Consider the following 16,751-nt stretch of genomic DNA (forward strand, 5'->3'; position numbering starts at 1 on the left):
GTCATGGTTCCGGTCGACCACGTCTGATCATCACAATGAAGGTTCATCGTATTGTGAACCAAGCACATCCCTCTTCGTGTGTGCGCCTGCCGTTAGAGAACGAGTAACGTACTCCGTGCAGCATTCTGTGTCAAACCGCACCATTAGAAGGAAAACCAACAGCAGCTAGATTAGGGCATTGAAGTCCCACGCAGCAGCTGCCTTTATCACCACATCACAAGTGGCTGCGTTTGCAGTGACGCCGTGACTGGAAAGCATGAAGTGTTGGTGAATGTCATCACACTGTGTTCAGCTAAGAATCACGGTTCTGTACAGCCCCGAATGACCATCGTCGCTGAGTTAGCGGCGACCTGGAGAAGGTCACGTTGTTCTCATGTTGCTGAGAGGCGCAATGGTTTTACTGCTGGTGTCATGGTGTGGGAACCATCGGCATGGCCAGATCACAGTGTTTAGTTACTGAGAGAACTCTGACGGTCAACTGTATGTCACAAACATCCTGAAACCTCGAGTGTTACCTCTCAGGTGACAGTATAGTGCTGCTATTTTTCAACAGGACAATGCCTGGACACACATGGCACGACTCTCTGTGAGCTGTCTGCATGATGCCGTGGTATTCCTGCGGGCAGAGATATCCCCAGTACTGACCCCAATAGAACATGCGTGGGACTAGCTCGAACTCCAACTCTATCCCATTGCGAATATCCAGGATATCAAGGACCAGCTACAAAACTGTTGGCCAGCTTGCCTCAGGAGAGGATTCAACTACTTTACGACACCCTTCCCAAACGAATGAGTGCATGCATCCAGGCCAGAGGCGGTCATACTGATAAGTAGGCTCATATTGCCAAATGTTTGTACATTTGACTCGATTTTGTAATCAATGAAACAACATCCCATACCCTCTCAGACCGGAAGGTTTCACTTAGTTTTCTCCTCCCCTTCTGATTGTTTTCCTTTTACTGTCAGGCTGTATACGCTGAACTGTGGCATGTTATGAGCGCAGTTACTCTTGTGTCTGTCGTGATTCTGGTTGAGCACATGTCGTCAGTTGGGGTATACTTACAACAGCATGGAATCATGGCGTGCCCTGTAGCAGAGCATGATCGTATTTCAACATGTGTTTACATGAGGATAATAGGAAGATCCGAAAACATGGGTGTATTGATACCAGTTTTGCTAATAACTTGTTCTGTTAGAAACAACATCCCCTTCATATTTAGTTGTTGGGAACCTGCTGGTGGGATTGCTACACGCGTTGGGATTAAGCAAAGCATTGTAAATATAATCGGTTGTATTCATGTACAACAACTTCCTTTTCCGTTATTGCAATTAGAGCAGCAAATACTTTACCTTTTGCTTGGCTTTCCGACTTTAAACGGAGCTTAGTTCTCTGTGGATAGGTCCGAGACGTGTGCGCACAATGGTCAGAATTGCTATCCATGGTAATACTGGGCAATCAACTCCTCTTTCAGGAATGCTATCCATGATCGTCTGAACCCTTCTCTCAATGAGTAACAGGTCATTTCGATTCTTGTATGTACTTAGTTCTTGTACGGAATTACTTTATGCGTCCTGTAAAGTGATCTCTTTCTTTTGTACTTGGTTTGCAATCTGAAGCTGATTTCTGACCTTTTGTTTAAATTTGCTTGTTCTGTAAAGGAGTACTGTTTCTACCAGAAAAAGTAACAGGTCATTTCGATTCTTGTATGTACTTAGTTCTTGTACGGAATTACTTTATGCGTCCCGTAAAGTGATCTCTTTCTTTTGTACTTGGTTTGCAATCTGAACATTCTGAAGCTGATTTCTGACCTTTTGTTTAAATTTGCTTGTTCTGTAAAGGAGTACTGTTTCTACCAGAAAAAGTTTTTAGCAAACCTGGTGTCAATACACCCGTGTTTCCGAATCTTCCTTTGAGCTTCATGCAAAGACAAGTTAAAATACAATCATGGTTTGCTACAGGTCACACTATGGTACCGTGCACTGTTTACCTATAACGCAACTCACAACTGTCAGGATCATTCCCCAACGCTATTAGTATTATCATACAGTACGCGTCTTACAGTATATTTGGGTAATTAATAATACAGGACACTGTTGGTGTTGGCAAATGCCTCAGTGCAGTCAGAACTCTCTACACACCAGCTCTCGCAAAATGCTCAAATAAAAGTCCGTTTTGGTTTTGTATTCAAGCTTTAGTGGTTATATTTACCTAGTGTTCAGAGTTGTAACAAACATGAGAGTGGTACAGACGATTTCCTTTAACATACCCGCCCTTACACTAGGAGTTCGTAATCTGTGCTCTTCCCAGTTCACTTTTTTCTTAGAACTAAGAAACCATAATCACGTTCAGTTATAGCCTTCTGGCGCTCAATTGGGGGGTTCAAATTTGTGCAAGAATTCAAGCATGCAACATAAGAATCAGACAAGAAAAGAAGAAGATCGGTCGTCATCAAGTCACTTATAACGAAGGTAGTCACAGATGTATTAGGAATAAAGAAGTTAGAATCTAGGAAGCGTTGGATGAACCAGTACTGGAATTCATTGCCAAAAGGAACAGACGAAAATAAAAAGATTTGATGAATATAAAGCAGTTGAAAACAACATAACAATAATGTTCCCCTTAGTGAAAGAGAAGTACCAGCGAAAAATTAGCAACAGAAGACGATTTAAAAAATTGGAAACTGGATGAAGCTTACCTCGAAATTAGAGTGAACCAAGATTAACATAGTGAGAAATAATAACTGCAAGCTGCTATTTTACATAGAAGATGTAATTGACAGATATAAAGGTATATTAAAGACCTGCACAACGGTGCAGAAATTTGAAGTTTAGTTAAGTATATTGAACAGGAAAACTAGGCGATGAAAAGAGCAAGGGATCATTAATGACAACGGTACAGAAGAGTTTTTCCCTGCACTAAATAGGTCAAAATAAAGTAGAGCAATGGGTATAGAAGACATTCTTGATTAGGTCCTAAAAAATAGAGTTCCTACAAAACAGTACTGACAGCACCAAAAGTAAACTGTTTACTATCGTACTTAAATGGAGATGAGGAGGACTGCTGAAGATGGAGGCAGTGCTACCAGGGACAAGCCTTAGCCTCTTGAAAGAAGTAGAAGATACCCAAGTGTCTGTTTTCCATTCTGTTTGTGAATGTTGTCGCCAGGTAAACAGATACTTCCTGAAGTAGGCATGCCAGAGAAACAATTTGAGTAACTTCAAGTATTTCAATTTTTGGTTCACTTCTTAAGATGCCGAAGATGACAGTTTTCTTTCGATAATGGCTAGATTGTAAAGGGAAATGGGTCCAATTCTAAATAAATTCTTGTGTATGGCGTATTATTATGTGATATGTTTGAAGCTGTGCATTCAACATGTTCGTAGTGGTCTCTGCTAGCTAATCGACAAACAAAGTATATTACAACTATATATGGTCAAATACATCAACCTAATAGTTCCTTATGGTGTTCAGTTCCTTACTTTCCTTAGTTCCACGAACACGTTACACGATTTAACTTACGCGTTTTGTTCAGTAAAAACATGTTCCGTGCTCCATGTGTATATCTACTGTAGGCGATCACACAGATAACAACAGGGGTCACAAAAAACCACAGTAATTAATCGGAAAATAAGGTCACAAAACGAAATTACTTTTCGCTATAACCGACATATTCGTCACGAAAGAACAGCAACTATATAGATGTTTTATACAAATCCCATTTATCTGAGATGCACATTTTTCAATCCAGGACATATTTAGATCTCTCTTTATCGGCTTCAGGTATACGTAGTTGCATGAGCGGCCTCCAGAAGCTCATGTAAGTACAATACAGTACTCTGGTGTAAAGTTATGACACAGAAATGACAGGCTGCTGTTGCAATTAGTCCTCTGATGTGAGGGTCTGAGAGAGACATGACGGGATGCTGACGAAACTACTTGCACATAGCTCAGAGAGATCAAAACACGTCCTGTATTGAACAATGTACAACTGAGACTGAAGAATAAGAGAGAATCATTTCAAATTACTCTTTGTGCTAAATTGATTCGTTAAGTGGCCAACCAGTCTCATAACAATAAATTAATTTAATTGCAGATAGCGATCTGCATAGTAATGTAATGAAGGTCCAACAAAAAATGAAATTGAATGATCTCGTGGCATTGTTAGCCGGGAGGCCCCATCTGGGGAAGTTCGGCCGTTGGGTTGCAAGTCTCCTTCCAGTAGACGCCACATTGGGTGGGTTGTTCGTCGGTAATGACGATGAAAGGGTAATGAGGACAACACAACACCGAGTCCAACAGCGGAGAAAATCTGCTGGACCCGCTGCACGGTAGGCAAACACGTTACCACTCAGCTGAGTAGACAGGCTGAGGTCCAAAACAACATATCCCTCCAAAGAGTGAGACTATAGTCATATATGTTCTTCAATAATTATTTTATTAAAACATATATGCATTTTACTCATAAAAAATCTACTGATGACAGGAAGGTGGTGAAATATGTCTGGCGCCGTCGGCTTGAGAGTCAAATTTGTCGGTGTTTACACAATAACCGATATCGGGCGGCTTGCCTTTCAGTTTTTGCACTTCTCTCCTATACTTCTGCGAAATGTTTCAACACCAACATTAACACACGTTCTGCCACTGCCCTTTTCTTTTCAAGAGTTACCAAATGTCATAAAAATAGTATATCCTTCCACAAGAAAAATAGACTTGTTTCAATACCTCACTTCCTGCAAGAAATAAGAACCCCACTATCTCCTATCATTTACCAAAATCCTTGTTTTCTTCTCTTGAGCAATTCACGAAATCAAAATGGTGCAACATTTAAGTGGTTCATCTTGTATTAGCATACATTTTCTACTTTTGCGCGTTGCCAACTAGGAGTAAAGAAACGGTGCTCCAGCGAACACTATTCATGCTTTGCAAACTAGAATGGAGGGGAATTTCACAGAACCAAATCCATGATCTCCCTGACATCAGTCGAACAAGTTCACAGATTCTGATTGGCAACTTGGCTGCTTCACAACATACTGAATTCTTTACGTCATGTATTACTTACTGTTCTGAAATCCCTATACTTTGACTGATCTCATATACCTCATCAGTGACCATTTCTGTTTAGCTACAAGAATCCTTCTTGATGTTGAAATTTCTACAAATATGAATGCAATTAGACATAGCACGGTTCGATCTGAGGCAGAGCCCTATAATACAATGCAGCAGGTAGGCGTGAGCGTGGTGACGTACCAGGGCGTGTGGCAGGCGTGCGTGAGCGTCATGTAGCGGACGCCCAGAGTGTAGAGGACCCGCAGCACAGCCAGGCTGCTACCGATGCTGTGGCCGCCCTCCACGCCGATCAGGCTGGCGATTCGGCGCCCCGCGTGCGCCGACACGATCTCTGCAACAGCAGTCGGCCGATGTTTCAGGCAGCTGGCCCGACACATCACGTGCATTGTGCAGCCCGGGACATCTACAGACATGTCTTCGTTGGTCATCGGGGCTCAATTCGAAGCGGGTCTCATCACTAAAAACAATTCTACTCGCGTCGATGAGATTCCAGAGCGAAGATATGTCTAGAGATGCCCTGGACAGCGGTGGGATATCAACCCGACAGTAGTCCGCCATACAGCCTGGCAACCAGGAGTGATGATCTGGGATGCCATTTCTTTTAACAGCAGTACCGCTTTGACTGTCATCCATGGCACCCTTACAGCAGAGTGGTACGTCGATGATATTCTACGCCCTACTCTGTTGCTCTTCATGGCAAGCCATCCTGGGCTTACACTTCAGCAACGCAACGTCTGCCTGTACAAGGCGAGAATTTCTACTGCTTGTTTTTTGCTTGCCAAACCATACATTCGCTAGCACGGCCTCCTGATCTCTCCCCAATTGAGAACGTTTGAAGCATTATAGGCAGGGCCCTCCAACCATCTTCAGATTTCGACGATCCAAAGAGCCAGTTGGATTTAATTTGGCACGATATCCCTCAGAAGGGTATTTAACAACTCTGTCATCAATATCACGCTGAATAACTGCTTACCTAAGGGCCAGAGGTGGACCAACACATTATTGGCTTCCTAAATTTGTTAAGATCTTTCTCTTGAACACATCAAATTTTTTTTCTGAAACTCTAATAATATGTTTGCATGTACATGTACATTACATCTAACGATTTGCGTACTTCGGATAATACCTTTGTGGTGCTTTGTGTTTTTTTATTCACATAAATCCTTCATGGTGCTTCGTTCTTTTCTTCAGTTTTCTGACTGGTTTGATGCAGCTCACCATGAATTCCTCTCCTGTATCAGACTCTTCATCTCAAAGTAGCACTAGCAATATACACTCCTGGAAATTGAAATAAGAACACCGTGAATTCATTGTCCCAGGAAGGGGAAACTTTATTGACACATTCCTGGGGTCAGATACATCACATGATCACACTGACAGACCCACAGGCACATAGACACAGGCAACAGAGCATGCACAATGTCGGCACTAGTACAGTGTATATTCACCTTTCGCAGCGATGCAGGCTGCTATTCTCCCATGGAGACGATCGTAGAGACGCTGGATGTAGTCCTGTGGAACGGCTTGCCATGCCATTTCCACCTGGCGCCTCAGTTGGACCAGCGTTCGTGCTGGACATGCAGACCGCGTGAGACGACGCTTCATCCAGTCCCAAACATGCTCAATGGGGGACAGATCCGGAGATCTTGCTGGCCAGGGTAGTTGACTTACACATTCTAGAGCACGTTGGGTGGCACGGGATACATGCGGACGTGCATTGTCCTGTTGGAACAGCAAGTTCCCTTGCCGGTCTAGGAATGGTAGAACGATGGGTTCGATGACGGTTTGGATGTACCGTGCACTATTCAGTGTCCCCTCGACGATCACCAGTGGTGTACGGCCAGTGTAGGAGATCGCTCCCCACACCATGATGCCGAGTGTTGGCCCTGTGTGCCTCGGTCGTATGCAGTCCTGATTGTGGCGCTCACCTGCACGGCGCCAAACACGCATACGACCATCATTGGCACCAAGGCAGAAGCGACTCTCATCGCTGAAGACGACACGTCTCCATTCGTCCCTCCATTCACGCCTGTCGCGACACCACTGGAGGCGGGCTGCACGATGTTGGGGCGTGAGCGGAAGACGGCCTAACGGTGTGCGGGACCGTAGCCCAGCTTCATGGAGACGGTTGCGAATGGTCCTCGCCGATACCCCAGGAGCAACAGTGTCCCTAATTTGCTGGGAAGTGGCGGTGCGGTCCCCTACGGCACTGCGTAGGATCCTACGGTCTTGGCGTGCATCCGTGCGTCGCTGCGGTCCGGTCCCAGGTCGACGGGCACGTGCACCTTCCGCCGACCACTGGCGACAACATCGATGTACTGTGGAGACCTCACGCCCCACGTGTTGAGCAATTTGGCGGTACGTCCACCCGGCCTCCCGCATGCCCACTATACGCCCTCGCTCAAAGTCCGTCAACTGCACATACGGTTCACGTCCACGCTGTCGCGGCATGCTACCAGTGTTAAAGACTGCGATGGAGCTCCGTATGCCACGGCAAACTGGCTGACACTGACGGCGGCGGTGCACAAATGCTGCGCAGCTAGCGCCATTCGACGGCCAACACCGCGGTTCCTGGTGTGTCCGCTGTGCCGTGCGTGTGATCATTGCTTGTACAGCCCTCTCGCAGTGTCCGGAGCAAGTATGGTGGGTCTGACACACCGGTGTCAATGTGTTCTTTTTTCCGTTTCCAGGAGTGTACATTCTCAATTATTTTCTGCGTGTATTCCAATCTTTGTCTTCCACTACAGAGTTTTATCCTCTACAGATCCCGTTAGTACCATGTAAATTATTATGTGACATCTTAACAGATGTCCTACCATTCTGCCCCTTCTTCTTGTAAGTGTTTTTCGTATATTATTTTCCTCACCGTTTCTGCAGAAAACCTCCTCATTCCTTACCTTACCAGCCCACCTAATTTCCAACATTCTTCTGTAGCAGCACACTTCGATTGCTTCGATTCTCTTCTGTTCCAGTTTTTCCACTCTCCACGTTTCACTAAAGTACAATGGTGTGCTCCAAACGCCCATTCTCGCAAATTTCTTCCTCATTTCACTACCGACTCACAAAAATTCGTTTAAAGACTGGCTCACCAATCACATTGGCAAATTTCGTTCGAAGCTATAAATAATTTGCCATTGAATATTGGAACAAGTACATAGCTTATTACTCTACAGACAATTAAAAAGCAGCATTTACATTTGCTTATAAGTATAAATAATAAAATAGGAATTCGTATTTGTTGAAAATGTGTTTTACCTTGAATGCTACGCCACAAAACCTGAAATGTGAAATAAAAGCAACAAATGTTTCACATTCTACTTGCTCCTATCACCAGTAGATGGCTGTACTGTAAAAAATTAGTCGCTACTGACACCAGCAAATGGCTGCACTGTAAAATCGGGAAGTTTTCGATCTCTGTATCACGATTTCTTACTACCACTCTTCGATTCCTTCACAGTTAAAAATGTAGCAGAGTGGTGAATTATTTACCACATCAAAGACGTTGGCAAAACTCTGAAACGTTTGTGAAATACGTCAGCAATGTTACAACTGCGATGATTACATTGAATTTTGAGATTAATACACGGAAAGACGCTGTAAGACTCAAATCAATTAATGTGATGTCACGATATTGCAAAACTATATCTACAATGTAAAATAATACGTGATTTAATGACCACTTATACACATATTTGCCAAATTAGTGGCCACATTTCTAAAGTATGCACCCCAATGCTAGTATTAAAGGTCTAATAACAGTTTAAATTTTAGAAGTTAGGCGTAATAATTCGATAACATAAAACTAATCTTACCAGGCTTATCACTGCAGAAATATGAGCTAGCTAAAAATACTACACTAATCAGGCAAATAGACAGAATGAATATAACTCATTAGGCCAACTTTTGATGCAAGTCACAACGTAACCTCAACATACATATTCACAGATTTAAATTGTTCTAAAGTACCTTTTCAGGAGTGTGAGAAGCGGTTGCACTGTAGAAAATGAGTCTTGATTAACGCAGCAAAGGGCTGCACTTTAAAATCGAGTCATGTTCGATTTTTGTAACACGATTTCATACTATCACTCTTCGATTCCTTCGCACTTAAAATTCGCAGCCGAGTGGCAGTATGTTACTCACTAAGAAAATATAATCTATAATATTGACTGAAAATTACTACTGTTGTTACAAATGACACAGGCCTACAGGATGCTATGTAAACAAGAGGAGTTTGGAATCATAAGGGTCCCAAAAGCATGAGAGCCTGTATTTGTCCTATATTATTTGCTCACAGTATTCCAAAAATACGTCAGAAACTTGAAAATTTCGACGTTCGCATTGAAATGATATCTAAATATGTAAAGTGTATTCAGTCTGTGCAGCTGCCTTTCTGGAAACTACGGTTCACGAAAATAAAACCTGTAACCGACTACATCACCACAAACACGCAAGCTACTCAAATGTGTTATTAGGGAAGGAAGGCATAAGGTACTTTTATCACCAAATATCATTTAAACTCAAGAAGAACTTTGACTACCTGTAAAAACACGGCCAAAGATGGAATCAGTGAGAGATGTGACATTTCCAAAGACAGTATCAGAGACAATGTCTCGGAAAAGAAATGAAACTTCGTACCATATACTGTGAAACATGTTATACTTTGGAACCATAAATTAAATGTTGTCACATCTAAATTGTCTTTGTGACATATGAAAATTCATGTTAATCATAAATAAGCAAAACCGCTAGACAATTCAATTTCATGTACCTTGCAAGCATAACGAACCATTAAACTTCACCTAATATAGAATGCAAGACGTCGTATGACCGCCCTCCCATAGCTATAAATGCTACAAAAATGCCACAACACATATTAAAATGATGCTGTTGTCCCTAACTTACCGATATATAGATGCAGACGTGGAAGTTGTTGAGTTCTAAAATATAGTGAGTCACAACAGGAAATGACGTTACACACTGTACCAACCCATGATACTACCTCAGCTGAAATATACTCTTAGTATCAAGCCCTCAGCTACATTTTTCATGTTACGACTTCCAATAAGCAAAGCTTAAACAAAATAGCTGTAAATATTATGAGATTTGCTAACTCAACATATCTGTGTGACAACATGACAGTGCTGGTTTGGAGAGACAAAGATATCGACGTTGCAACGCATGGAATACACGAAAAACAGAAAGGAATTAACTTGATTACAGCAGCAATAGCACTGAGGAATTACTAATTACTGCCGAAGTGATGTAATTTAATTCCATAACAGAGTACTTGAAAAGAGAGATGTAAGTCAATGTGTAAGGGGTCAAACACACGATCCATTATGTAGTGGTTTCCAGCCTAGCAATACCATTTTCTTTAGCCAAGGAAGGTGTAAAATGTTTACTGTAGTATGCATAATTTACAAAATCTCTACGGCGGTTACCAATGGCTTTGCGCACGCCTGGGTTTGTCATCTGACATGTATGATATATTACGCAAGTTTTATGGTATTTTTTTCAATTTCAACACTTTATTGACAGGAAACCTTATTAAATTTTATTAAGCGTTTATTAACGATACTGTCAACAGTTGTAATACTTATATTAGGAGACTAATTTCAAACCTTACAAGTTCATTTCCAAACCTGGACTACTGGGTTTGCACTCACAGTGCCTGATCTTAATAATAAACATCCAAGAGGTAACACATGCCTTATAAAATGTTTGCAGAATGATTGTCACCATCCACACGTGCCTCTTAGCAAGTGAAAATCAGTTATTGACAGAATCGTTAATAAGCCTTTCATGAAGTTTTAGTCTATGTTAGTGAACCCTAACCATCTTATCGTGTAGTATAACCCAAACTGTCGCTGTACTGGCGAGCTGTCACCTCCAAGTCAATATTGGCTCCATCTAGGAAAAGCTTTGTAGAACTATCATTAACGTAGACTTATAGAGTAGTTTCATGTGGCAGAATAGTAAGTAAATCCCACAAGTGCTATGCATGAATTAATGATGTCGCAGTATGTTCGGCAAAATGATGGTTGTGAATAATAACATAATGGTATATTCAACGATTTGTGTGTGACAGAATACCAAATCGCGAAGGACGGTTATGACGCTGACGTTATTGTGGCGAACACTGCTTCACCCACCGTTTTAATATAGAACTTCTGTCGGAATCTCATATTATAGCCGTATGAAGAGAGAGTATAGTACGCCAGTAGATAAACAGCGGAAACGTTCTTAAACACCATACAGCGACTGCTCTTTAAGTTATTCGTTAATTGGCACCACATGGAAACAACTGGCACAGAGCAGAGTGGAGCATATCATAAATACTGTTACATGGCGTTTAATACACTTAAGCCTGTTGTGAACGTGTATATACATCCTGCTACGCTTCTTACATTGCTCTGGGCGTGTGTATGCGCCCTGAGACGCCCATCTCTCATTGCTGTGCACGTGTTACTTCCATACCTTCAGTGAATTAAAACTTTTCGAGTATTTATCACACAAAAAGAAAATGGCTTTGAGCACTATGGGACTTAACTTCTGAGGTCATCAGTCACCTAGAACTTAGAACTACTTAAACCTAACTAACCTAAGGACATCACACACATCCATGTCCGAGGCAGGATTCGAAGCTGCAACCATATCGGTCGCGCGGTTCCAGACTGTAGAGCCTAGAACCGATCGGCCACTCCAGCCGGCGTATCACACAAAACTCATGCCTCATTGCGCGCTAAAATTTGGAGAAAGCCGCGCTTCGATATCTTGACTCGTTTGTGAGATATGATGATTGATATGACAACATGATTCCCGATGCGTAAGAACGTGAATGAGAGCGAATATAAAACCCATTAACTCGAGAACAAAATGAGATATCGTTCTGTTCTAAATTTTAAATAAAATTTCGATAACTTAGCTACTTTTCAATTATAGTAATGAATGAGCTAAAATCAACTACATGCAAGGTTTACGCAACGCGTTTTTATCCCTGAAAAATCTTTAAAATTTCGTGCAATGTTTCATTGAATGCTGTGCAGCGCAATAAATATTCAGTCCATATCAGGTGAAGATATGAGACTGCAACATGCGCAGGATCAAATTTTTTACCTAGTTCGAAAACCCGGTTGAAAAATATTTCGTATCGACCGGAACACTGCCTCTCAGCACAGACACCGGCACCTGTCGCGCAGCATAGCCATAACAAAAGCCGCGCTCAACACGGATGTAGAGAGCACATCTGTAGCAGCGACTCCCGTCGCCTGACGCAAGAAACCGACCACGCGCACACACAATGGCGCAATTGAGCTAGGAGTTTATAATTAGACTGCAGGTACAAACAAATATAGAAGGAATGAGCGGAATATCACATGATCAAAGGTTTGAAAGTGGCAACCTAGCAGTCTTCTTTTGTAGAGGGAAGTATCAACATGTCTTCCTCCAATGTGCTAAACATGTGCTATTAGGGAGGAAGACGAGACCAACCACTGAAAGCTTTGGTTTGTGGTTATTATTAGAGAATCTGGACATTCTCGTTACTAACATTGGTCGGCATAAATTACTCAGAAATGGTTCGCTTCTTAGCACGACGGATTTATGTGCGCTTATAGTCCCGGCTGTCAGGCCGTATTGCAGCCGACTATCAAGTTGGCATCCCACCACTGTCCTGGGCGTCTCCAGAGTCGTCTTCGCGGGACATTGGGTCTTAGTTTGATGCGGGACTCTTCACTGAAGACAATTCTAGTCCAATCAATAAGTTTCCAGGCCAAATGTGCCCGACACCACTGGAAACGGACTTGTTGGTGTACAGAGGTCAATGGTAGTCATCGCTATAGGCGCCATGAGCTGAGTACACTTTCTGTGAGCCGCCTGTTAATCGTCCTTGTGGTCACTAAAGTACCAGCTGCACTTCATGTCGATGTTAATGATGAATTTGGGGGCTCTGCATGCCTCTTTGACGAGTACTCGGCCATCTCATTCTGTCATCTCTCTAGGGTCGATCTCTTTCGTCTTAGCGTTGTGTTCTGCCATAGTTCACCCCCTCTTGCTAACATCGACGAATAGTTTGACCGCTATTATTCAGATGTCGAGCGATTCGCTGATTACTCTAACCGGCTTCTTTGAGACAAACATGTCCTCTCCAAACGCTGACATCTGCGTAATGTTCTCGCGCCTGTCTGCGAGGCATAGTTGCCATCCAGTTGAGTATACGGAATGAAATTTGCAAATTATTTGTGACGTACTATCGACTTGTCCATGTTTAACACCGTTGCCAACTTTGTGGTGAAATTGTGCTGCAGCGTCATACTTTCATCCGTCGACCACCAAAGTTTACAATTTTGCATATTCCGTCGATACCCGTATGAACGTCAATTTGTGACCAGTTTGCATAACTCCGTCGTGGTGTGTCGTTTCTTTTATTTTTTTATTACTGTATATTAGCAAATGAAAAACCTACTTATGTTTCCTATAGAGCAAAACACTGGTCTCTTTGGGCCTCATAACTTACAATATTTTCTTGATTTTCAATCGTTTGTTGGTACATTCATGTTACATAATATAATGTTGCAGAAAGAAAACGTCCAGCTGAAAAGTTGCGTATGTGGGAAACTGTGGGATGGGTTCTCCATTACCACAGCAAGTACAAAGTCTGCTTATTCAACAAAATATTCTTTATTATTTGTTTCCTCCGATGCGGAATGTCTTCTACAGCGATATTGACAACAACTGTGACTAATAGGCAGTGGATAACGAATGCCGAGAAAGTGGAATGCTGCGGCAGCACAAGAGCAGCTGGCGGAGACGATGTCCTTGCTGACTCAGGAGCGAGTCAGCACCGCGGCCCGACACGGCAGCGGCGGGCGCCTTCTGCCTGCGGCTAGTGGTTGCCGGCATAAACGTGCCGATATCCACAATGGCACTCAGGACCTTCGGAGTCAGGCCGGGGTATCACGCAATGGCACGCACTAGGTAGCCTCACTTAAGCTGGTCCAGAAGGAAGCCCAGAACATTCACGGCTAACTCACTGTTCATACACTTCCTGAAAAACTAGCAATACTCAAACAGATGTAGTGTTCAGCCGCAACAGGGAATAATTTGTGCATACTGAGGACTTGCAGTGTGTTGAATGTAGAGGTGAAAAGACTTTCCAGAATTCTCTCGAGGTTACAGCCATGCGCCTCCAACGGGTACATAAGCCTATTCAACAGCTTATGCCATTTGAACTCCGTTGCATGGTGGGCCTGCAAGAAGCTGGAGGAACGTCTCGATGTATTGAGGGCGACACAGTGTATCGGTAGTGTGACGCTGCTTTCAGCAGTGGTCTGTGGAAGTCACACTTGCAGCTCAGACGCACGTCGAGAAGGAACATCATCCAGGCAAGAAATCTGGGCACACGTAGCAGCTGATGTCTCACCAAGGACCCTTGGGAACTCTGCTTGTAGCAAGACTAAGATCACGTGCGCCTCTATCCGGACTACTACCGACACCATGACACCACCAAGCATGACTATTATGATGTCGTGAAATAATCGACTGGAGAGTGGAATGGCGTTTTCTTACATCAAGTCACGAGAGTATGTCCCGTCTGAAGGCAAGTTATGTGTAAGACATGATCTGGTAGGTGACTTATTATGGAGTGCATTCTCGCACAACACTCATGTCCCACCCCAGGTTTATTGGTGTGGGGGGCCGTCACTTATTGCCGTTATCACATTTGGTGTTTCTGCAGAGCAAAGCTGCAGAACTGCGTCGGTAGCAGGCTCACATATTTCTCGGACGTTTGTAGAGGCCATACCACAACATATATAAGTGTGTACTGCACAGGGCGTCCTCTCCGTGTATACGGAAACGGCACGTGCCGAAAATACAGATAATTTGCAACCGAGACGTTTTAGTAAACAATTTCATCCGTACTAACTGTAAAAAACTCTCAGGTGACTAAAGTCATGGGATACCTGCTAACATCGTGTCGGACTTCCTTTCCTCCTCCGTAACGCATCATCTTGACGTGGCAAGCACAAACAAGTCGTTTGCAAGTCCCCTGCAAAATATTGAGCCACACTTCCTCTACAGCAGCCCAAAATCCTGAAATTGTTGTCAGTGTAGGATTTATTTTTGTGTCATCGGTCTTCTTACTGGTTTGATGCGTCCCGCCACGAATTCCTCTCCTGTGCCAACCAACCTCTTCATCTCAGAATAGCACTTGACTTGCAGCCTACGCCTTCAATTATTTGCTAGATGTATTCCAGTCTCTGTCTTTCTCTACAGCTTTTATCCTCTACAGCTCCCTCTAGTGCCATGGAAGTCATTCCTTCATGTCTTAACAAATGTCCTATCATCCTATGCCTTGTTCTTGTCAGTGTTATCCACATACTCCTTTCCTCTCCGATTCTGAGTTACAACTTCCTCATTCCTTACCTCATCAGTCAACCTAATTTTCAACGATCGTCTGTAGCAGTCGTCTGTTCTGGGTTTCCCAGAGCCCATGTTTCATTAAAGTACAATGCTGTGCTCCAGACGTACATTCCCGGGAATTTCTTACTCAGATTAACACCCATGTTTGATACTAGTATACTTTTCTTGGTAAGGAATGCCCCTTTTACCACTGTTAATCTGTTATCCTCCTTGCTCCGTCCGACATTGGTTATTTTGCTACCTAGACAGCAGAATTCCTTAGCTTCGTCTACTTCGTGACCATCAATCCTGATGTTAAAAAATCTCTCTGTTCTCATTTTTGCTACTTCTCATTACTTTCGTCTTTGTTCTATTTACCTTCAGTCAATATTCTGTGCTCATTAGACTGTTCATTCCATTCAGCAGATCATGTAAATTTTCTTCACTTTTATTCTGGATAGCAATGTCATCAGCGAATCGTATCATTGATACCCTCTCACCTTGAGTTTTAATTCCATTCCAGAACCCTTTCTTTACCTTTCCAGGTAACAAATCCTATGAACCTGTCTTGATTTTTCATTAGACTTGCTTCCATTAACACCGCAATCTCAGAATTGCCTCTCTGGTGTCTTCACCTTTCCTAACGCCAAACACACTAACACATACTCAATTTTCTTTCCCATTCTTCTGCATATTATTCTTGCAAGCAACTTGCAAGAATGAGCTGTTCAGCTGACGGTGCGGTAATTCTCGCACTTCTCAGCTCTTGCAGTATTTGGAAATGTGTTGATATTTTTCCGGAAGTCAGATGGTATGTCACCAGACTCATACATTCTGCACACCAACCTCAATAGCCTTCTTGTTGCCACTTCCCCCAATGATTTTAGAAATTCTGATGGAATGTTATCTTCCCTTTCTCCCTTATTTGATCTTAAGTCCTCCAAAGCTCTTTAAATTCTGATTCTAATACTGAATCCCCTAGCTCTTCTAAATCGATTCCTGTTTCTTCTTCTATGTCATCAGACATTTTCCCCCTCATAGAGGCTTCAATGTACTCTTTCCATCTATCTGCTCTCTCCTCTGAATTTAACAGTGGAATTAATGTTACCGCCCTTGCTTTTAATTTCAACGAGGGATGTTTTGATTTTCCTATATGCTGAGTCAGTCCTTCCAAAAATCACTTCTTTTTAGATTCCTTCACATTTTTCATGCAGCCATTTAGTCTTAGCTCCCCTGTAGTTTCTGTTTATTTCATTCCTCAACAACGTATATTTCCGTACTC

The 16,751-nt window shown here is 42.8% G+C and overlaps 1 protein-coding gene across 1 annotated transcript in view; it reads right to left on the reverse strand.

The window, feature by feature from the left end:
- Positions 1-16,751, reverse strand: part of LOC124788728 (dipeptidase 1-like) — a 304,298-nt gene that overhangs the window by 98,076 nt on the left and 189,471 nt on the right. The window contains exon 5 of the mRNA XM_047256010.1: positions 5,249-5,399. Coding sequence (XP_047111966.1) covers positions 5,249-5,399 — 151 coding nt within the window. The remainder of the gene's footprint in view (positions 1-5,248; positions 5,400-16,751) is intronic.

Source organism: Schistocerca piceifrons, chromosome 3 (genome assembly GCF_021461385.2).
Source record: "Schistocerca piceifrons isolate TAMUIC-IGC-003096 chromosome 3, iqSchPice1.1, whole genome shotgun sequence".
NCBI lineage: Eukaryota > Metazoa > Arthropoda > Insecta > Orthoptera > Acrididae > Schistocerca > Schistocerca piceifrons.